General features: G+C 35.9%; 1 protein-coding gene across 1 annotated transcript; it reads right to left on the reverse strand.

Annotated features, from left to right (window-relative positions):
• Positions 1 to 18,024: 18,024 nt before the first annotated feature.
• Positions 18,025 to 18,651, reverse strand: LOC107934024 (uncharacterized). Its single transcript, XM_016866353.1, has 2 exons — positions 18,260 to 18,651; positions 18,025 to 18,115 (listed from the first exon to the last, which is right to left on the reverse strand). The coding sequence occupies exons 1-2, from the start codon at positions 18,649 to 18,651 to the stop codon at positions 18,025 to 18,027; spliced, it is 483 nt and encodes a 160-aa protein (XP_016721842.1).
• Positions 18,652 to 25,098: the final 6,447 nt, after the last annotated feature.

Here is a 25,098-nt window from a genome sequence, read left to right on the forward strand (position 1 = left end):
AGAAATGCATCTGAAGTCTAAAATTTTCTGGGACTAGCTGGCTATTACCGACGGTTTGTAAAAGGCTTTTCGATGATTGCGACTCCATTGCCGATATTGCTTCAGAAAGATGTAAAGTTTGAATGGTTTGAGAAATGTCAGAAAAGTTTTGATCAGCTAAAAACTCTTTTGACTAAAGCTCTAGTGTTAGTACAGCCAGAATCGAGTAAAGAATTTGTGATCTATAGTGATGCATCGTTGAATGGTCTAGGCTGCGTTTTGATGTAGGAAGGAAAAGTCATAGGTTATGCCTCGAGACAGTTGAAGCCGCATTAAAAGAATTACCCGATGCATGATTTAGAGTTAGCCGCGATTGTGTTCGCATTAAAAATTTGGCGCCATTATTTGTTCGATGAGAAATGCCATGCTTATTCAGATCATAAGAGTTTGAAATATCTAATGACTTAGAAAAATTTGAATTTGAGACAACGGAGATGGTTAGAATTGCTAAAATATTACGAGCTAGTAATTGATTACCATCTGGGAAAAGCAAATGTTGTTGCAGATGCATTAAGCCGAAAATCTTTGTATGCTTTACATGCAATGAATACTCAGTTGGCTCTATCTGATGACGGATCGATTGTAGCTAAATTGAAAGTGAGACTATTGTTTGTATAGCAAATTTGTGAAGCTCAAAAGGTTGATAATGAAATGTTAGCAAAACGAGCTCAATGTAATTCAAACCCTGATTCAGAGTTTCAAGTTAATCCAGATGATTTTTTAAGATTTAAAGGTTGAATTTGTGTTTTGAGAAATTCAGAGTTGATTCAGATAATTTTGAATGAAGCACATAGTAGTCATTTATTTGTTCATCCTAGAAGCACAAAAATGTATAACAATTTGAAACAACTAAATTGGTGGCATGGTATGAAATGTGATATTTCAGAATTCATTTCTAAATGTTTGATTTGTTAGCAAGTTAAAGCTAAGCATCAAGTGCCGTCTGACTTATTGCAGCCGATTATGATCCCTGAATGGAAATGGGATAAAGTGACTATGGATTTTGTTTCGGGTTTTCCTTTATCTCCAAGCAAGAAAGATGAAATTTGGGTTATAGTTGTCATATTGACAAAATCAGCTCCTTTTATTCCTGTGCGTACAGATAGAGATTAGACGAAGTACCTGTTTTTATTATTTCAGATAGAGATCTGAGATTTACATCGAGGTTTTGGGAGAAACTGCAAGATACACTGGGTTCAAAACTACATTTTAGTACCGCATTTCACTTGCAGATGGATGGTCAATCCGAGCGAGTTATACAGATACTCGAGGATATGCTGAGATGTTGCATTCTTGAGTTCGAGGGTACGTGGGAAAAGTATCTGCCTTTGATTGAATTTGCGTATAACAACAGTTTTCAATCAAGTATTAAAATGGCACCATACGAAGCTTTATACAGTCTAAAATCTCAAACACCGTTGTACTGGACTGAACTTAGTGATAATAAGATTCACGGGGTTGATCTGATTAGAGAAACAAAAGAAAAAATGAAAGTAATTCGTGATAGTTTTGAAAGCAGCTTCAGATCGACAGAAATCTTACGCAGACTTGAAACGGAAAGATATTGAATTTCAGATCAGGCATAAAGTGTTTTTGAAAGTATCTCTATGGAAAAAATATTTAGACTCAGTCGTAAAGACAAATTAAGTCCGAGATTCATCGGACTGTACGAGATTACTGAGCGAGTTGGACCAGTGGCTTATCGGTTAGTATTGCCGTCTGAGTTAGAAAAGATTCATAATGTATTTCATGTATCAATGCTAAAAAGGTACAGATCTGATCCTTTGCACATTATTTCTCCGACACAAGTTGAGATTCAGTCATATTTATCGTATAGTGAAGAACTGGTCCGAATTCTAGCTCGTGAGATCAAAGAGCTAAGAAATAAAAGAATAGCATTAGTGAAATATTATGGCATCGACACGGGGTTGAAGAAGCTACGTGGGAAACCGAGGATGCTATGTGAAATAAATATCCAAACCTATTCACTGGTAAGATTTTCGGGGATGAAAATCCCTAAGGGGGAGAGTTGTAGTAGCCCGGTTTTATATAAATCAAAATAGTAGTTTCAGAACCACAAATCTGAGGTTGTAAAATTATTTTAATATTATTTTTGGTGTTTACAACATGTGAATATATATGTGTGAAAATTTCGTGAGCTAATTATATTGTTTAATAGCTCAATTTGAGAAAAAATGACTAAATCGTGTAAAATGCAAAAGTTGCATTCTATATGTCAAAAGTGCTTATTTGCTATTGCTTATTAAATGATAGTGCAATTTAACATAAATGGCCATCCATTATAACGTTTGATTAATGTTTTAATTAAGGGCATTTTATTACTTGTGTAAATAAAGGTTAATTAAATAAAACTAAAACCAAATTTAGTCCATCTTTGTCGTCCTTAACCGAATAGAAAGAAAGAAATGAGATTTTGGAAGCATTTTAGGGTACAGCAACTTGGTAGCTTGATTAAGGTATGTTCTTTGCTCGGTTTTTGATGATTTTAACGTTTTTGTGGTCGTTGCTTTTTGAGTGCTAGCTAGCTCGTACCTTAATTTTTGAAATTGTTGATGAATTTGTGAGTTGCCATTGATGAATTCTTGAGTTTTATGATGTTTGATGATGAATTATGCAAGCTTGGTGTTTGATATACATGTTTTATAAAGTGATTTTTGACAAAAATGTCAATTAGGGATTAAATTGAGAAAAGTGTAAATTGAGGGGTTAAATTGTGAAATAAATGAAAAATATGGGCTTTTAGGGACCTATAGAAAATTCGGCTAAGCATGGGTTATGTTGAAATCTTGTGAATTTTATGTATTTGTATATTAAGGACTAATTGAATAAATGTGAAACTTTAGGGGCTAAAGTGAAAAAATACGCAAATATGTGTTTATGGATTAAATTGAATAAATATGTGATTGAATAAGTTAATTTTGAATACATCTAGATCAAGAAAGGAGGAATTCAGATCTAGATCGGAGGAAAACTAAGGTTATCGACTAAAAGATTCAATTTGCCATTTTAGTATCCGAGGTAAGTGTGTGAATTGAAATAGCTTCGGTTATATGTGGCACTAAGTGTGTGATACCGCGATAGTTTCGGTCTAATGTGATGGCACTAAGTATGCGATATTGTTATAGCTTCGGCTAATCATTTATGCACTAAATGTGCATGTTCTTTGAGTATGGAAAGATTTACAAATGGTTTAACGTATTGAACAATGAAGTGAAAATGAACTAAATAAATATGAGAATGTACAGGTACGTACGATACCTATGTGGTAGTTGATACTGTGTGTATGAAGCTTGATGGATTTGTTTATATAGGATAAATGGTCATGGATTAGAATTAAATGATGTTGTGAGACTTACTAAGTGATTATTAATTGTTAACTTGTATATTATGAACTATTGAGTAAATATTTAGTACGAACTTACTAAGCTATGAAACTTACTGTGTGTTATTTGTCTTTGTTTTATAGAGCATCGAAGCTAGCACGGACATCGGGGATCATCGGGAACCATCATCACACTATCGACTACTTGTTGGTACTTTTGGATGCTTGTAAATATGGTATATGGCATGTACAGGCTAGTGAGTTGATGATATGTTTTGAATTATGATTTAAGCCATGAGATTTGGCTTACTTTTTGTTGAAAATGTTGGTATGTATTTGGTCATTTAAGTTGGCCTAAGTGATGTGCATAATGTCTTATGTATATTGGTTTGATTTGGTATGTTGGCCTTAGTGTTGACAAAGTTTAATGATATGTTTTGTGATATGAAATAGATGATAATATGATGAATTAATGTATATGGAACTTATGCAAGTTGTGATGATTTTGGCTTAATGATTTGGTAGGTTTTGAATGTGAAATTGAGTAGTTGAAATGGTTGATGTTAGATGGTATGATATGGTAGGAATTGGTATGTTTTGGTTAATTATAAGTTTATGGAAATGGCATCATTTTGGTTTCTAGGTTTGTTTGTGAGAAGGGTGGCAAATTGGCTTTACAAGGGGCCTATTTTTGTCCATACGAGTAGAGACATGGGCATGTGTCTCAGCCCTGTGTGACACATAGTTATGTTATACGACAGTGTGTCCCCTAGGATACCCTTTCAAATTAAGGCAGTATACCCTAAAGTTTTGACACGGAATATACACACGGGCGTGTCTACTGGCTGTGTGAGACACAAGGGCTAGCACATGGGAGTGTGGCTAGCCGTGTGACTCAAGTCAGTAACCTCCCTAATTTTTCCACGGCTATGGCACACGGGCGTGTCTCCGGTCGTGTGGTGTAAGTCAGTATGTATGCCCTATTTTCACACGGCTTGCTCAACGGGCGTGTCTAGTGGCCGTGTGAGGGACACGACTTGTTTACACAGGCATGTGACCCTAAACTTAAAGAAAATTTTCTAAGTTTCTCAAAGTTTGCAAATGTTAGCGGTTTAGTCCCGAACCACTTTTAAGCATGTTTTAAGGTCTCATAGACCTATTTAAGGGACTTTGTGCATGTGAATGAATGATATGCAATATTGAAATTAATGATTTATAAAATGTATGAATTATGTTGTGGATGATCGGTAATGCCTCGTAACCCTACTCCGGCAATAGATACGGGTTAGGGGTGTTACATCCAAACAATGATATAAACATAGCATAATCCAATTATATACATGCATATCATCCCTTAATCGAGCCCTCGAGGCCTTATAAACACTTTAGAAACAATTCGGGAATAAATCAGAAACATTTGGAACATTGAGGAAAAATTTAAAAATTCTAAACTTCAGGGATCACAATTCGAATTGTTGAAATGATGAATTACGAGAAATGATTGTTAGTTATTATTATGTATGATTTATAATTAAATTTTATAGGTATGTGATGTTTTTGATTTTATGGACTTACTAAGCTTTACCTAAGCTTACTTTATTTGGTTTTACTTCTTTGTAGATTGTCGGACTTTTGCTATTGATTGGAACATCGTTGGAGATAACACTATCTAACAACTCATTCAGTAGCTATTCGCTTATTTTGGCCCAGTTATAAATGGCATGTAAATAGTGTTTTGGTTATATATGGTATAAATATTATGGTTACATGTTGTGCCTTTTGAAGAATATAGTGTATGTTTTGATACAAATCTTATTGGTATGTTGGTTAGTTGAAGTATGTGATGGTGAATGAATGATCTTGTATTTAAAGGCACTTTTAATGGTTATTTTGGTATGTTTATGTCAATAGGAAACTTGGAATGCTTTGTGTTTAGTTGAAATGGTCAATTTGGTTGTGGTAAGTTGTGAACTTAGGATTAGATATATGTGAATTTGATAATTTGGAATTTGATGTTTATAATCTGGATGATGATTGAATGAGTTTAACTTGTGGTATATAATTTGGTTGAATGGTTGTTGTTTATGTTTGAAATTGTGGTCCCTATGAGGGCATATTTGTTAGGCACATAGGTCAATTCTGAATTGGTATATTTTTGCTTGTTTTGTCACATTTTGAATAGGTTTGAAAGTTGGTTAATACATAACTTGGATTCTAAGTTTTGGTATGTGAAATGGCTTGTGTTTGAAGGTGTTTTTGGGCACACACGGTTGTGTGTCCCACACGACTGCATGCCACAGCCTGGTGACATGGCCGTGTGACCATGAGTTGCAAAGGCACAAATTATTACACGGTTTGGCCACACAGCCATGTTCTTGAGCCACACGAGCTGAGCTTTGTCACACAATCGTGTGACCCCTATTTTTACTTTTTGCTCAAATTTTTTTAAAAGTTTTATTTTAATCCAGAATTGTTCCCAGTTTGTTTTAAATGTTTCATAAGCTTGATTTATATCTCGAGTTTATTGAATAGCATGCAAATGAATGTTTATGATTTATTTGTTTGTTTTTTTATTGATATTATGATAGATGTTCAAGGTTTAATGTTGTAATGCCTTATAGCTCGAGTTGGGTGACTAGACCGGGTATAAGGTGTTACATTATACCTTTTGGTAACTATTATATCTTTGCATGTTAAGTTTTTGAAGGAGAAAAGATGTTAAGGATTTTATGAACAATAAGTTACGAATACAAGGTCTTGCATAGGGGTTGTTTATAATTGAGATGTTAGCAATTTGTGTGTAAATGAGTGATGGATCTGTGTTCCTTGAGCAACTGTTGCTGTAACATCCCGATTTTGGGCCTAGTCAGAACAGTGGTTTCGAGACCACAAATCAGAGGACATAAAATTTATTTTAATATTCTTTTGAGGTCTACAGCATGATAATATGATTGTGTAGAAATTTTGTTAGGAAATTCTACCGTTTGAATGCTTAACTTGTGAAAAAGGACTAAACCATGTAAAATGCTAAAGTTGTGTTCTATTAGCTAAATGTATTAAATAGCTATAGAACTTAAGGGTTGAGGTCCTTAATGAGTAAATAGGCCATTATTTGTGTGAAGGGATGTGCATAGAGAAGAAAAGTCAAAAAAGTCAAAATTTGGTATGGTTTGGTATTTGATGACAAAAGCAAAAACTAATAAAATAAAACAAATGGCCATCTTTCTTCTCCATCTCTTCTTCACCGAAAATTAGAGAGGAAAACCTCCATGGGAGCTTGAAATTTTCAACAAAATAAACCATCTACATGTAAGTCATTTTGGTGTTAGTTTTTGAAGCTTTTGATGTTTTTGAGACCTTTGAAGCATGATATAACTATTTCTACCATTATTTTGAGCTAGGGTTTATGTTCAAAAATTTAACCATGTGTTTCATACATGTATTTTGATGATTAATGGAGGAATATGGAAGTTTGGTGATAGATGAACATCTTTTTCTAAGTAATTTTTCATGAAAACACCTAAAATGGCTTGTTTGTAAAACATGGAAAAACAGGTGTTAAAAATGTAATTTGATGAAAATGTGGGTTGTTATAAGAGGGAATATAAATCGGCTGGGCTTGGGTAACAAAAAAATTGGCTGTATTTCAGTTTACGAGCCTAGGGGCTAAACTATAATTATGTAAAAATTTAGAGGCAAAACTATAATTTTTCCAGAATATGATTTATGAGCTATTTTGAATAATGTGGTAATTAAATAAGTGAAATTTGCTATTATAAATTAAGAAAAACAGAGTCCGGGTCTAGACTGAGGAAAGAGCAAGATCTTGGACTAAATCGAATAGTTGACCATATTTTTGTACCGAGGTAAGTTTGTGTGGAATTGATACAGCATTTTATTATGTATTTAGCATTTAATATTGCATGAATTGTATAATTTTATTCGTGAATATTATTGATGTTGTCCTTCAAAGAATTGAGGTGATGAAAGTCGGTTAAGCCTTAGGAATACTTAAGGTACAAATATCATGACATTTAGGTTGATGAGGCCCCGCATAAGACCATATCTGGGATATGGCGTCGGCATCGTTATGTGTTATCATGTAAGACCATATCTGGGATATGGCGTTGATATGAGATTTCGTGTAAGACCACGTCTGGGACATGGCATCAAAATAAGATTTTCGTATAAGACCATATCTGGGATATGGCATCAATGTGAGATCCCATGTAAGACCACGTCTAGGACATGGCATTGGCATCTTAATGTGTGTATGAAAATCCCAAGTATCATTAGTATTCCAAGTGGTTCAATGGGTAGTCTAAGGATTTGTAAAAGAAATGATGAGGTATGATCATGTTGAAAGGGTACAGGTATGTACGCCAAGCTTGTAGTTATTGAGATTACGAAATGATAAAACTTCGGTACGAGGAGAATAAGGAAATTATGTTCTTGAGTTCTATTGAACATTATGTAAACTGAATGAGGTTGGGTATGACTAAATGATTATTAAGAATGAGATGAATCAAGTTATGTTATCTATGTATGAAAATGCATATTCTTATTGCTCATTAATTATATGCGAGCTTACTAAGCTTTATGCTTACCCCTCTCTTTTCCATTTTCTTATAGTATCGCCAAGTTAGCTTGGGGATCAAAGTACTTCGTAGGCACGTTCACACTATCGATTGGATTATTTGGGTACAGTTAGTCTCAACATTTGGAGTATGGTATGTATAGGGACTTGGTCTTTTTGTTATATGTCATATTAGTATAGCCAAATGTGTTGGCTCATAATGATAGTGTATTCATTTTGTATATGGCCATGAGATATGACTCATAATGATTATTGGGTTGTAAACTTATTCATCTATGTATGTATGTGCAAATTCCATTATGACATAGACTATAGTCATTGATGATGGAGTGTTGATGAATGTCATGTGTGTGTATAAGATGGTATGAAAATGCATGCATGCAAGTCTAAGAAATATTGCTTGTTTGTATATAAGTGTTGGAAGATTTGATTTTTCATAATTGGGAGTCTTAAACAAGTATAATGTGAGGAGAAGTTGTCATGCATAAGTATGTTATGAGTGTTTAAGTCATTGAAGCCATATATGTGTTTGAAAAAATAAGGGTGGCAATTGGCTTGGAAAATAGCCTTAAAGTTACCCACACGGGTTGACACACCGGTGTGTGTCTAGACCGTGTGTGATACACGGCTTGCCCCATAGGCGTGTGATTAGGCCATGTGTCCCCTGCACCTTAAATAATACAAATCAGAATGTCTAGTAGTAAACGCACAAGTAGAAACAAGGTCGTGTGTCTCGGCCATGTGAGGGACACGGCCTCAAGACATGGGCGTGTGCCCAGGCCGTGTGAAGTCTACACTTGATTTTGGAATTTAATTAGCCACACGGTCTAAGGACACGAGCGTGTCCCTTATTCGTGTGACCACATTTTGTGCAAGACGTCATAAACAGAGAGTTGCACGGGCTGAGGACGCGAGCGTGTCCCAAGCCACACGGGCGTGTGTGACCACACGGCCGCCCATACGGGCATGTGACCCTCCAAAATGAGAAAAAAAATTTCTAAGTGTGGAAAAAGTTCTGAAGTTCCTGATTTAATCCCGAACCACCCTCAATGTATGTTTTGGGCCTCGTAGATCCATATAAGGGACTGTTGGCACATGTATGGATGAATTTGGTTTAAATGAAAATTTTATGGCCCAACTTTTGTTTGAATTTGTATGTTTAAGTCCGGTAACACCTCGAACCCTGTCCTGGCGTTGGATATGGGTAAGGGGTGTTACAGTTGCAACTAGGTCGATATGGATGTCCGAGTTTGGAGTTTCAAGCTACAATTTAGGTAGGTATCAGATGAGTCTCTATCCTGACCACTGCATGTTGATTGTTCAAGTAAAAACTTATATATATATAATGATAACACCTGATGTGAACCGGCTCAGTGATGTTGAGTCAGTCACCTAAGTTGGCCGATCGTCGAAGAGGAAGTATCGTTCGACTTAAGAAAAGGACGTATTAAGCTAAGTATGAGCGGAAGTTGACAAAGTGGTTCAAATGATAGGCTAGATTTGATTTTGGTAGGTTCGGCTTATCAAAGAAATAGGTAAATAGTTGATAGATAGTGTCGAACCCCTTTTTTTAAAAAGCAGGATTTTTGAAAACGTAAGTCGCCACCAACCTTTTTAAGTGTGATTGGATCACCTTATAAAACATTTTGGTCTACGAAATTGTGAGAAAATGGGTTCGGGAGTCGGTTACATACGAGGAAGGATTAGCACCCTCACAACGCCCAAAATTGGTACCAAATTGAATAGTTTTGTCTTAATGTCAAAGGTTTGATGGAATTTAGAAATAAGATCTCTTTTTAAAACCATAATAATTTGAGTTCAAAATCAAGATTCCTTCGCTTCAAAAGAGTACGAACATCACATCCGGCATGATTAGACACGATATTCTTATACTTTCGTAACTGAAATCATCTTGTGATTTATAAAATTTATTTAGAAGGATGTTTTTTAGACATTTAGACAAACGGGAAATCGCAACCCAATATGTTAGGGCACTACTTCCCGAATTCCTAAATACAAAAAACATTGCCTTATTTTAAAAAAAAAAATCTTTTGAATTAAATGAAATATAAACTTTTATAACAATGATACGTTTGACATATTACAAGATATCAATACTAAACAATATAAACTAGATGCTTTAACATTTCATGCAACTATAATATAGAAAATGATGAATAACAACATAAATTATATAATATACATTAACCTTTCATGCAGATATAAAAAACATAAATATACATGCATTAATATTTCATGCAAAATATAACATAGAAAATAATGAATATAACAACATAAATTACATATATAATGATATTTCATGCAAATATAACTTAAATCAACATAAATAATCAATTTTCATGCGAATATATAAAAACAATAAATAACAAAAAATATAAAAAAAATTAGGAGATAAAATTAACATCTTAAAATGATACTAAATAAATCCAAAATTATGTAAAAAAATAAATAAACAATTTATAAACATATAAAAATAAGTCAAAAAAGATAAAAACTAAATACAATTAAAATTAAATGAGGTATCTAAAAAAAATATTTAAAACAATAGATAAATAATAAAGGAGAAATTATTAAAATGGTCAATATATATAAAGATATACTATATGATGTAATAATTTAATATATATTTTACAAAAATAATATTATATATAATAGGAACAACACTTTATAGCAAATTTTAGAGTGTTACATACTAAATTTTAATAATAATATACAAAAATGTAATATTTAATAATAATTTACGAATTTTAAAAAAAATTATACATAATTAATGAATAATAAATAATAAAATGATATAATATATAATAATCTTTACATATATAAATAATGTTTATAGTAAAAAATAAATAATATATAAAATATTTAATAAATAAATTATATAAAAATATTTAAAAGGATTAAAATTAAATAAAAATAAAGCTCCAGGGTTAATTTTAAAATAATAAAAATTTGAACCTAATTGGAACGCGCGCTGAAATCTGAGGGACTCATTGAGCAATTAGCCCTAATCCCAAAACGGCGTCGTTCTCGAAATAAGTCTTATAATAGCAGCTAGGATTAAATTGAAACAAAAATAAAAGGTCAGGGCCAACTTAAAATAAAAATAAAATGAAATTATAAATATTAAAAATGCGGGAGGATCAATTGGGCAATTAGCCCTTTAAACAAAAACACGCGGATTCTACCCGGGTCACGGGTCAAAGCGTGGATCCTAAGCTTTGAAACGACACCGTTTTGGTCACTAAATGGTCATCCCAAAATGACGTCGTATGGGTCGTTTATAAATATAAAAAAAAAACTTGAAAATTCATTTTAGCTCTAGGTTTAAAAAAAAAACAAAAAATCCTCTGAAAAGGAAGAGAGAAGAAACCTTTCGGGCTCCGGCCTCCGACAGGCCAAGCTCCGGTCATCGGGCACACGCGCCCAAGCGCCGTAGTCGACCCCGCCGAACAAGGCGGCCGGAAGCTGAAAAGCTTCGATTTTTAGCGCAAATCTAACGGTAAATCTCCTTTCCTTCTATTTTAGTGACATTTGTATATATTTATAACAAGAAGAAAAAGGTAAAAAACAAATCACCTCAGTGTCTTTGATAAACTGCTGTATTTTTTATTGTATGTGTGTATATATCCACCATAGTTTTACATCGTTTCGATTCGGGCTTTTATAGCCACTGAAAATTATCATAAAATAATATTTACAATGTTTGATTTTATTTCTTGCTATATTTGTATTGCCTCTACAGTTCTTCTTTCTTTTTTTGCAGGTACCAGCAAGAAATCCGACAATGATGGGGTGTTCATGGTGATTCACTGGCACGCTGATTGAGGCGATGATGGCACGAATCTGTCGGTGGTGGGATTGGCGCACCGATTGTGGTGCGAGTTTGGGGCCTTCATCGGGTACTTGCGGCACCTAGGGTTTCAGAAACCCTAGGCCTGCTGTCTTCTATTTATGGTTTGGGCCCCTTTGGGCCCCGTGTATCTTTGGGTTAAGGGTGTAATGGGTTGCTGGGTAGTTTAGGTATTCGGGCTATCGGTGTGTTTTGTAAATGGGCCATAAGTAGTGCTTCAATTGGGCTAGGTAAATAGGCTAGCAATTTTGGGTTTTGTAAATGGACTGTAAAAAACTTTTATTATTTCTTTGGTTTTTGTTTTTTTGTTTATTTTATGGGCCGGGAATGTAACACCCCCTACCCGTATCTGTCGCCGGAATAGAGTACGAGGCATTACCGAGAAGCACGAAACACTTACAGATAATTTAAATACATTTTCATAACAATTTGTTTCGATTTCATACTATTTCATATTTAAGCTTTATTCACTAAAGTATTTGAAATATCATCTTTATGCAAATAGCACACATGAGGTACATAATTCTATAATTATGAATGAACACATTTATCAAACATATTCCATGTTTTTATATATATCATAGTTTCATATTTCCATGTATCAATTACCATCACTTCCTCGTATTTCAGACAAATACGTGTAACAATTCATAAATATGCAATTCATTAACTCTTCCTACCAATTACGATTTAAATTGCCAAATCACTTATTGAGCCCAATTTCAATGTTCACTAAAATTTATCATATAAATTTTGATGTACGTATTCATCAATAAATTCCATGTACAAATATCATCATCTTATATTTCCACATACATTTGCTTTCCACGTTTATGACTTCAAATAGCATATACAATACATACCAATGTATTTCAAGTACGTTTTCATGATATTTCATTTCGAACTCAGATCATTTCATACTAGAAGTTTTCTCATTAACTCATTTGGAGTACCAATTCATACGGATAATACACTCAAGGCGTAGAAATATATAATCACAAATGAATTCATCCATCAACCAAGTTTTATGCTCATGTCTCATCAACTCGTATTTTCTTATGTCACATAATTCCATGTAATACTTACCAAACTTCTTCAAATTAGTGAACATCTTACGGAATTGAGTACTTCGTTTTTTTTCGATGCTATAGTTCAACTATGGTCTTACACATCTTTACACAATGATGCCATAGCCCAGCTATGGTCTTACACGTAATCACATATCTCACTGATGTCATATCCCACATATGGTCTTATACAGTAGCATATATCACACCGATGCCATATCCCAGATATGGTCTTATACAGAAATCACTTGTCACTTGTCACTTGTCACTTGTAGCCAAAGCTACCACTATTCACTGATCAGGTAGCTGGTGCTACCATTTTTCACTGATCAGGTAGCCGGAGCTACCACTTTTCACTGATCAGGTACCCGGAGCTACCACTTTTCACTGATTAGGTAGCAGAAGCTACCACTTTTCACTGATCAGGTAGCTGAAACTACCACTTTTCACTGATCAGGTAGCTGAAGCTACCACTTTTCAGTTGTCATTTGCCATTGATCAGATAAGTGTAGCCGAAGCTATCACTTATCACTTTCACTTGTCCTTAATCAGATAAGTGTAGCCGAAGTTTTTACTTATCACTTTCATTTGTCCTTGATCAGATAAGTGTAGCCGAAGCTATCACTTATCACTTGTTTCCATGGTCCAACCATGGTCTTTTCCTTCAATTCATCTTGTCACTGAACTGAAATGCTCAATTTGATCATTTATTCAATTTTCATGCTTTTACAGTATTCACGATTTTATCATCAATACATATGAAATAACTCATCATAAAATTCATAAAATTAACAAATAATCACTAAAATTTAGCCATATAAACTCACAAGTTCAATTTTTGTATTATAACGATAATCATTTCATAATAAATATTCCAAATAAAACATTATATCATTTCTAATCCAACACTCATCGATTATAACCGGGCATGTGATCAATTTATACACGAGTCTTTCATATATATGTATATTTTTCCTCCTCCTCCTCTCCATCCACATCCTTAGTATAAACAACACACTTGTAAGTAACATTATCCATAATTTTCATTATCTACTTATGTGAATATTCAAGCTATCCATCTGTGTCATAGTCACAAAATTAATTTTATCTTGAGATATAGAACTCCAAATTAAGATCTGATAATTTTCTCTGAAACTATACTCATATACCTTCTTACCATAAAAATTTCATAATTTTTGGTTGGGCCAATTAATACATTTTATTCATTGAAGTCTCCCCTGTTCTGCTGTCTGACAGTTCCGACCCTTCTTCACTAAAAATTAATTATCTTCTTGTAAAGGATTCGAATGATGTCCTTGTTTGTTTATATTGAAAATAGACTCATTCAGAATTCTAAACATATAAATTTAAGCCCATAATTATTTTTATCCAATTTTTTATGATTTTCCAAAGTCAGAACAGGGAAACTCGAAATCATTCTGACCTTGTCTCACAAAAGTTATTGTATCTGATGATTTACAATTCCATTGCTTACATAATTTCTTTTATAAGAAACTAGACTCAATAAGCTTTAATTTCATATTTGATTCATCCTCTAATTCGATTTATATAATTTTTAGTGATTTTTCAAAGTTAGACTACTGCTGCTGTCTAAAAAGTTTTAGTGCAAAATGTTTATTTCCATTTTGCCCCAAATTTCACAATTCATACAATTCAGTCCTTGCTCAATTAACCCCTCAATTAAGATAATTTTCTCAATTAACACTTTTTCTAGACATTATAAGTTATTTCATAATTTTTGAAATTCAGAATTTCCATATGAAACTTTAACTTCAAACTCTTTTACAATTAGGTCCCAAACATTCACTTTCTATTCAATTCTTTCAATAAAATCAGCATATAAATAATTTAAAGCTCTAATTTCATGCCAAATCATCATATACTTCCATCACATATTCATAACAACTTTCAATTTCTTTCATAGAATCAAAAACTAATGAATTCAACAAGTGGACCTAGTTGTAAAAGTCACAAAAACATAAAAATTTCAAGGAGAAAGCAAGAATTAAACTTACATAAAGCTAGAGTATGAAAACCAGCTTGAACCCTCCTCCATGGCTGTTTTTCAGCTGATGAATATGAAGAGAAATGAAGAGAATTCTAGATATTCCAATTTAGTCCCATTTTTATTTAGCCAATTTTGGCAATTTTCCAATTTTGCCCTTATTTCATCCATTTCCTGATTTTTCTCAGCTATTGTCGCCCAAAATATCTCCTTTAGGACTATTTTCACTTTAGGTCCTTCCTCATTTGACAATTGAGCTATTTAATCCTTTTAGCAACTTTTACACCCTTTTCAATTTAGTCCTTTTTATTTAATTAACCACCCAAACGTAAAAATTTTCTGACTAAATTTTAATACTACCTCACCAACACTCCATAAATATTTCTAAAAATATTTATGGCTCGATTTATGAAGTTGAGGTCTCGATACCTCATTCTCGACCCAATTTACCTAATTAATTCTTTTAAATCACCAAATTCACTAATTCAAAAATGCTTTTATATTCGCATTTGACTCATAGGTATTAATTTATTAAATTTTTAACTCACCCGTCGGATTTAGTGATCTCAAATCTCTATTCCCGATGCCACTGAAAATTAGGCTATTACAGGGAAAATTTGAGCTATTACAGCTGCCCCTCTTTACTCATTTCTATGTAACAGGAATAGAGTAAAGACTATAAAAGGACCAAATTTGCCCGGCCTTATCAGATCCTGACTTCATAGTCCTCAAACTGCTCTTTGCAAACTCAGAAAAGCCATGCTGATGTCTTTGACATGTTCTCTGTCTAATACAGAGATGTCAAATCTATCATCTTCAATCTGCTCCCCGTTGATACAGAGACGCCAAATCTGCTATCTTCGACCTGCTCTCTGTCAATACAGAGACGCCAAATCTGCTATCTTCGATCTACTTCGATGTAAACAAACAAATGTCAAATCTGCTATTTTTGATCTGCTCCCCGTCTAATACAGAGACGCCAAATCTGTCATATTTGATCTGCTCCCTGTCATTACAGAGACACCAAATCGGCTATCTTCGATCTGCTTCGATGTAAACACACGAATGTCAGATCTTCTTATCTTTGATCTGCTCTCTGTCTAATACAAAGACGCCAAATCTGTCATCTTCGATCTGCTCCCTGTCGATATAGAGATGCCAAATCGGCTCTCTTTGATCTGCTCTCTGTCAATACAGAAATGCTAGATGTGTTTTCTTCGATCTGCTCTCCATCAATACAGAGATGCCAAATCTGCTTCTTCGATCTGCTCCCCGTCTAATACAGAGACGCCAAATCTGTCATCTTCAATCTCCTCCGATGTAAACACACGAATGTTAGATCTTCTTATCTTTGATCTTCTCTCTGTCTACTACAGAGACGCCAAATCTGTCACCGGATTTACATTATCCCCTAAGGGACATAACCTGTAGAATGCGTATGTACTCATGCCTAATGATTAGGGTGCCATGATTGAAATGAGTCAAATGCTCCTAAATAGACATATTATGATGCAAAATGTTATGAAAATGACTCCTATTTCGGACGTCTTTACTCATTCATCCATCAAAGTTCCACCTTTATTTTACTCAAAGTATTAATCATACTCTGCTCATATGTTTTGAATCAGATTGGTTCTATTGTACCATTCTCCGAATGTTACGACCTACTGGAGACGATCCTCTCCTAAGATTGAATCATTTGAATTGTCCAATTCTCCTTTGGACTGAAGAAGAAATTTTCTTGAATACCTCCGACCCTCACTTATGGGAATTCTTCAAACAATTGTTCTGTTTTAGTTTTTCGTATTCTCTAGAGATTTCCAGAGTAATATGCAAAACTTCGTTTGTAAAAATATTTAGTTCATCAATCATTATTTCAATGCAACACACTTTATGAATAATAGAAGATAAATAATTTGATCTTGAGAATAGTTAGATAAATCATCAGAATACAATAGGAAATTAATATGGAAACATATCTTTGAGAAGAAAAAGAATCCAAATATAGTAAACAGGACAAAAATTAGATGTCCAACATATCACAGCTTGGGCTTCTGTATACAAATTCCATGGTTTTGAGTTTAACATGTGTTTAGAAGATCCAAAGTACTTTGTTGATGCCCCGGTATGTAACACACTCTACTTCTTGTCAAATCCGGTATAGCAAGGTCACTGCATGCTTTTCAAAATTTGAGCAGCCCTTTCGGGATTTCAACTCAAAACCCTTTTGGTCTCAAGGCGCCCTTTGCGGGTTTTCACCTTGGCCTCTCCATTTTTTTTAGAAGTCTCAAAGTGCCCTTTGTGACCTTGGCTTCCCTTCTCTTTAGACAAAGTACTTCTTGACTGAGTCTGAATTCACTGGATTGGGTAAACTTTTCCCATCCATTTCTGTCAAAATCAGTGCACCACCAGAGAAACCCTTCTTCACAACATACGGTCCTTCCCAATTCGGCATCCATTTTCCTCTAAAGTCCTTCTGTATGGGAAGAATCTTTTTCAATACAAGGTCCCCTTCGTGGAATTCTCTTGGACGTACTTTCTTTTCATAAGCTCGTATCATTCACTTCTGATACATCTGACCATGACGAAAAGCCCTTTGCCTCTTTTCTTCAATCAAGTTCAATTGGTCATACCGCGATTGAATCCATTCTGCTTCATCTAGCTTTATCTCTGATAAAATTTGAAGAGAAGGTATTTTCACTTTAATGGGTAACACTGCCTCCATCCCATAAACCAACGAGAAAGAAGTTGTCCCAGTAGAGGTTCTGACGGACGTTCGATAGGCAAAGAGTGCAAATGGTAATTTTTCATGCCAATATCTGTAGGTCTCAGTCATTTTCCCCACTATCTTCTTGATATTTTTGTTGGCAGCTTCCACTGCCCCATTCATTTTTGGATGATATGGAGATGAATTATGATGTTTGATCTTGAATTGGCTGCAGACTTCTGTAATCATGCTGTTATTCAAGTTCAATGCATTGTCCGATATGATCCTCTCAGGTATTCCATACCGACAAATAATCTCCTTTTTCAAGAAATGACTTACTACCGACTTGGTAACTCTAGCATATGAAGCTGCTTCTACCCATTTCGTGAAGTAGTCAATGACCAGGAAAATAAAACGATGCCTATCTGAAGCCTTTGGTGATATTGGCCCAATAACGTCCATGCCCTACATGGAAAAGGCCATGGAGAAGTCATAACATGTAAGGGTGAAGGTGAGACATGAATCTTGTACCCATATATCTGGCATTTATGACATTTCTTGGCATAGCTGATACAATCTCCTTCCATAGTAGACCAATAGTATCCTAACCTCATAATCTGCCTTGCCATTGTAAAGCCATTAGTATGTGTCCTACAAACGCCTTCATGTACTTCTTCCAAGATTTGTCTAGCTTTCACAGCATCGACGCATCTCAAAAGTATTTGATCTTTCCTTCTTTTATAAAGGATGTCCCCATCTAGTACATATTCGCAGGCTAACCTCCTCAAAGTTCTTTTATCATTCTCAGTTGCCTGCTCAGGATATTCACGATTTCTCACATATCGTAACATATCTTGACACCAAGGATGGTCATCATTTTCCTCTTCTTCAATGTTACAGCAATGGGCTAGAACCTCAGAAATACTCATCTGAATTGGTCTAACATCCTCTTTTTTATTTGCTTTAATCATGGAAGCTAGTGTTGCTAAAGCATTTACCATCTAATTTTTGTCTCGTGGGAGATAATTAAAGGTGATGTTATCAAACTCCTCAAGTAACTCCAAAACTACCTTTCGATAATGAATCAATTTGGGGTCCCTTGTCTCCTATTCACCCCAAAGCTGATAAATTACCAACGCAGAGTCTCCATATACTTCCAGGGTTCTACTTTTTCACTCTTTGGCGACTCGAATCCCCGTGATGCATGCTTCATACTCGGCCATATTGTTCATGCAGTCAAAATCCAATTTACATGTAAATGGATAATAATCACCATTTGGGGATACCAAGACTGCCCCAATTCCATTTCCTACCGCGTTGGATGCGCCGTCAAAGTTCAGCTTCCATGGATGTTCTTCAATAGTTGCCACATACATCAACTCCTCATTAGGGAAATCAAAGCTCAATGGCTCATAATCTTCTAGAGCTCTACTAGCCAGAAATTCTGCTATCGCGCTCCCTTTTATACCCTTTTGACTCACATAAACTATATCAAACTCTGAAAGCAGTACTTGCCACCTTGCGATTCTTCCATTTAGGGCTGTTCACTCTATCATGTACTTTAATGGATCAAGTTTTGAAATTAGCCAAGTCGTATGATATAGCATATATTGCCTCAACCTTCGAGTTGTCCAAATCAAAGCACAACACAACTTTTCAGTTGGCGAATATCTTATTTCACACTCAATGAATTTCTTACTGAGGTAATATATCGCTTTCTTTTTTCTTCCTGACTATCATGTTGACCAAGCACACATCCCAAAGAATTACTAAACACCGATAAGTACAGAATTAATGGTCTATCTAGACTAGGTGGAGATAGTACTGGAGCGTTTAACAAGTATTGCTTGACTTTATCAAAGGCATTCTGGCATTCCTCATCCCAAGTACCTTGGTTGTATTTTTTAAGGAGGCAAAATATAGGATCACATTTCTCGGTTAATTGTGAAATAAACCGAGCAATATAATTCAACCTTCCAAGAAAACCCCAAAATTCCTTCTGAGTACGTGGTGGAGGCAATTCTCGTTTGGCTCTAACTTTGTCTGAGTCAACCTCTATTCCCTTTTCACTGACTACAAAGCCCAATAATTTCCCCGACCTAGTTCTGAAAGTGCACTTTGCCGGATTAAGCTTCAACTGAAACTTCCTTAATCTCAGGGACAACTTCCTCAAGACTTCAATATGCTCTTTCTCTGTTCGAGATTTGGCAATCATATCATCAACATACACCTCAATCTCTTTGTGCATCATATCGTGAAATAAGGTCACCATAGCCCTTTGGTATGTTGCTCCTGCATTCTTCAGCCCAAAGGGCATTACCTTGTAACAAAAGGTGCCCCACAATGTTATGAAAGTGGTTTTATCCATGTCTTCAGGATGCATCTTTATCTGATTGTACCCTGAGAAACCATCCATGAAAGAGAACAACGAATATCCCGCTGTATTGTCTACCAAAGTGTCGATGTATGGTAACGGAAAATTTTCCTTTGGGCTAGCTTGGTTTAAATCTCTGTAATAAACACACATTCGTACCTTCCCATCCTTCTTAGAGACAGGCACAATATTAGCCACACATTCTGAGTACTTAACTTCTTGTAGGAATCCAGCATCAAACTGCCTCTTTACTTCCTCTTTTATTTTCAGCACAATATCAGGCCTCATCCTTCACAATTTTTGTTGGACTGGCTTGCAATCTTGTCTTATAGGGAGACGATGTACCACGATATTAGTATTCAACCCCGACATATCCTCATATGACCATGCAAAGATATATTTGAATTCACGTAGTAGCTCAACAAGACCTTGCCTCGTTTCCTTTGCAATATGTGTCCCTATTTTCACCTCTTTTCCTTCCTCTAATACTACATTCTCTATTGCCTCTTTCTCACGGGGTAGGATTTGTTTATCCTCTTGTTTCACCATTCTCAACAGATTTGGAGACACATCATAATCCCTGTAATCTTCAAAATCCTGAGGTTCTTCTAAACACATGTCTTGCTCAAAAGAGAATTCAGGATTTGTAGTATTAGTGCTCATGTCATTGATATCTAGGGACTTGCGGGGTACGAAAGAATGTACAAAGAATGAATAAATTTTAAGAATGTTTATTTATGTGTTATGTATGAAATGAAAAATTTGAAAGAATTTAAAGAGGTCAAAAGAATATTGATCGGTATAAAAGAATATTCACTCAGATTGATAACAAAAGTCGTGTTTTATTGAAATGCAAATATCCAAACATGAGCCCATTTTACAAATGAAATCTTATTACTTCTAGGCTCTAGAGCAACAAGAGTGTTCTGAAAATTACTCTGAAAAATATTTAAAAACTACAGGAAGTTCTTCTGCAGTCCAATTGTTTAAAGAGCTTCCCGATTCGTAAGGACGAATACCCTCAAGGTTTCTTCGTTCAGACTCTTCATTATGTACAGCATTGATGTGATAATTTCCTTTTTTGAGCATCCCTCTCTCAGGGTGAATTATCCCTCCTGATATAAAGGTTTGGGATATATGAGGGAACGTCATCAGTTCCCACTCTACTTCTCTTCCACTTAAACGCGCCCTTCTTTTTTCTTGGCGCTTCTCTATTTCCTTCCTCCTCTGCTTATGATCTAGCCTGAAACCCAAGCCAAGACGGTCTCTCTTCTCCTTTAGTTCTGGAACTTGAATCCCTCCTTGGAGATATCTTCCCAATCCTTTTCCTGGAAAGGCTCTTTTTCCCATTGTCATTTGCAAACCCATTCTTGTAGTTATGGATATCCTAGGCACCGGTACCTTATTCCCTTCTAAAATAAATGTTGCATTAACGAATTCTAAGGAGCGAAAAGAACACTCAACAGCCTCCTCGTCTGCCTCTACATAGGGTACGTCACTGGTGACTGCTGCTATGATGTCTTCCTCCGCATTTATGGTGACTAGCCGTCCGTCTGTTACTAGCTTCAATTACTAGTGCAAAGATGAGGGTGCCGCTCCTGCCGAATGTATCCAAGGCCTCCCCAGCAAGCAATTATAAGAGGGCTTGATGTCCATCACTAAAAAGTCTACCTCATACACGTTTGGCCCGATCAGCAAGGGGATATCAATTCTTCCCATGACATTTCTTTCCGTGCCATCAAATGTCCTCACTACATTATGGCATGTTTTCATGTGAGAACTGTCTATGGGCAATCTGTTCAATATAGACAATGGCAGGACATTTAAAGCTGACCCATTATCAATAAGCACACTCGGCAATGTATATCCTTTGCAGCGAGTGGTCACATATAAAGCTTTAGCTGATCCCATGCCACCAGGTGAGATTTCATCATCATTAAAATAAATGAAGTTTTCAGCGTTTATGTTACTAACCAATCAATCCAACTTGTTGACAGATATATCATTAGTAACGTAAGTCTCGTTGAGCACCTTCATTAATGCCTCACGATGTACCTCTGAACTCAGAAACAAAGCCAACACTGATATACGAGCTGGTTGTTTGTGCAATTGTTCAACCACGCTATACCCACTGTGTTTCAGCAATTTTAGAAACTCTCTAGCTTCTTCTTCCTTCACTGGTTCATTAACAAGTACCTCAGCCCTATTCTCCTTTTCAACGCCTAAGGCTTTCACTTTCGTAGGCTCAAATCTGATGCCTTTTGTATCATAACGCTTCTCACTACGTGTGTAGGATCCTTCAACTTGAGCCTCCTTAGAAGTACTAGCTATATCTTTTCTCTCCGGTATTGTCACATTGAAGTCATAATTCCAGGGTACCCTCTTGTTATCCTTATAAGGAAAGGAAACGGGTTTGTGAATTATGACTTTCGGCGCTGTTTGTGTCTCAACTTCATTATTCCTTGGTATAGAAATAATGATCCTTGGCTGGTTGATTCTTTGATTCTTTGGTTCACCTTCGAATACACATACATGACCCTCCTCTGAGCCAGATTCATAAAATTCCAGCTCCTTATTATTCATAAGGCTTTGTACCAAAGCCTTAAACTCGTCACATTCCTGGATCTCGTGTCCCGTTTCTGCATGGAACTCACAGTAGTCCCTCGCTCATTTATTTCATTCTTCAAAGATTATCATTTCTCTTTTCACCATTTCTTCCCAGATTACTTTCATTGGCATTCTTACCTCAGCCACGTCCTCTTTAATCCTTCTCATACCAGTGTCCCCAATTGCGTTTACCCCTTGATCACCATGGTTTGGCAACAGGTTCTCTGTACTAGGGGTGTCGTCAAATTTTACGACCCCCATCTTGATCAGTCATTCCACTACTTTTTTAAAGCCAGTGTAATTTTCGATTGAATGCCCTGATATCCCTGCACGGTATTCACATTTGGCATTTGCATCGTACCATTTGGGATATGGGGTTTGCAGTGGTTTCAAATAAAAAGGAGCTATTACATGCGCATTAAATAGACTTTGATAAAGCTCCCGATACGTTACCGGGATAGGCGTAAATGAGACCTTCTCAGAATTTTGTCTCGAACCAGATCCCTGCTTTTGGGAATCCTGTTGCCCAACTGTAGTTGCTCTGGGCTGACTAACCGTAATCGCTTTTGAATTATAATTACTCGTATTGTTCACCTCATTATCTTTCTTTCTTGGGGCTGATCTTTTAGCAGTTTCCCCCTCTATCTTGCCACCCCTTATGGCGTTCTCAATCATTTCTCCTGCCATAACTATATCAGCAAAGCTCTTGGTGGTACTTCCAATCATGTGAGTAATGAATGGGGCCTTCAAAGTGTTAATGAACAGCATGGTAGTTTCTTTCTCCAAGATCGGTGGTTGAACTTGCATGGAAACCTCCCTCCACCTCTGTGCATATTGCCTAAAGCTCTCATCAGGCTCCTTTTTAATGTTCTACAAAGTGATTCTATCAGGAGTCATGTCAGTCACATGATTATATTGCTGCATAAAGGCTTGCGCTAAGTCTCTCCAAGAACCAATCCTTGCGCGACTCAATTGATTATACCACCTAGCCGCTGCCCCAACCAAACTATCCTGAAAATAATGGATCAATAATTGATCATTGTTTACATAGCTAGTCATCCGTCTATAGAACATGGTGATATGGGCCTCAGGGCAAGTAGTCCCATTGTACTTCTCGAATTCCGACATCTTGAACTTATGAGGAAGCACCAAATCTGGGACCAAACTCAAGTCCTTGGCATCAATTCCCTGACGATTATCGGCGTTTTCTAATGCCTTAAATTTCTCCTCTAACCATCTGTAACGTTCCTCTAATTACTTTGATGATTCGAGTCTCATCTCCTCCCTCTCAGCTACATCTAAATTAGGGATGACTGGATTGGTAGGGTTATCTGCCGGGTTGGATTCCGAGCCAGTTTGAATGTTCATAGGTATTCCAGCATCAACTTGCCCATGTTGAGGCCTTATTGTGATGGACGACCTTCGGGGATATGCCTCCGGTTGAGTTTGTACATGGGGTGGAATAAAACCCGGAGGATGATCCTCATTATCCTCTTCGTGATAGTCATAGAGGTCTTTCCTTTATCTGCTACCCCTTTCAGCAGCTGAGCCATTTCAGCCATCATATTCCTTTGGACCTCCAACATTTGATCTTTCATCTCCTGTTGGATTTTTGCCAATTGCTCCTGCATTTCTTTCTGGATCTGCTCAAGTCTTTGATCCATATTATTTGTCTTGGTGCGTGTACCGTAAGGATGTGTTGCTTCCAGGTTTCCTCTTTCTCTCACCCTTTCTTTCTCTCTTTCTCTCTTTCTCTCTATTAATTTTAACTTAATTAGGGTCTTTCTATAAATTGGAATGCATATGATGCGATGATATGTAAGTGCATGAATGCAAAAAGATATCGATTCTGATTCAGTTTCTTTTAGAAAATGTAATTTATGAAACAAAAATCTTTACACATAGTAGATTACAAATACGCTTTCGCCTTCAGGCCCAGAGTTTTAACCCTATCCAATAACAAAGCTAACTCTTGACCTCTATCTGACACTGACTCATACTTTGCACTCAATACATTAGCTTGTGTTGCCAGATCTTGCAGATGATCAGCAACCTCTCGAATTTGGACTATGGCTTCTCCCATGAGATAGTCTCTATCTCTAACTTGATCCTGAAAATGGTGAAACTCTCCCTTCCAATGTCCCTCTCTTGCCTCGAGCTGCTCAATCTGAAGTTCACAATTCTGCAATGCTATTTCCAACCCTTCAATATTGTGCTTCATTTCCTCAATTTTGTTCAGACTTGCCTTTAACTCAACCGCAGAATTATGATTTCGGTGATGATGAAGAGATCGTCCAAGCTCAGTCACCTTAGCTTTTAATCCTTGATTATCCTTCTCTAGGGCCTGATTCTGCGCCTGCATCTCTTGGAACTTCTTCTCTCAATACTCGACTTTGGCTCTTTCTTCTTGAACCTCTTGTTGCCACTACTCTGAAGACTTCCTCAATCAAGCTCTCTTCATTGATAA

Source organism: Gossypium hirsutum, chromosome A02 (assembly GCF_007990345.1).
Source record: "Gossypium hirsutum isolate 1008001.06 chromosome A02, Gossypium_hirsutum_v2.1, whole genome shotgun sequence".
Classification (NCBI taxonomy): domain Eukaryota; kingdom Viridiplantae; phylum Streptophyta; class Magnoliopsida; order Malvales; family Malvaceae; genus Gossypium; species Gossypium hirsutum.

Coding starts and splice junctions, on each gene's coding strand:
- LOC107934024 (XM_016866353.1), bottom strand. CDS start 18,651: ATGGTAAATGCTTTAGCAACACTAGCTTCCATGATTAAAGCAAATAAA. Junction 18,116..18,259: donor ATGGCAAGGCAGATTATGAG/GTTAGGATACTA, acceptor TTTTCCATGTAG/GGCATGGACGTTATTGGGCC.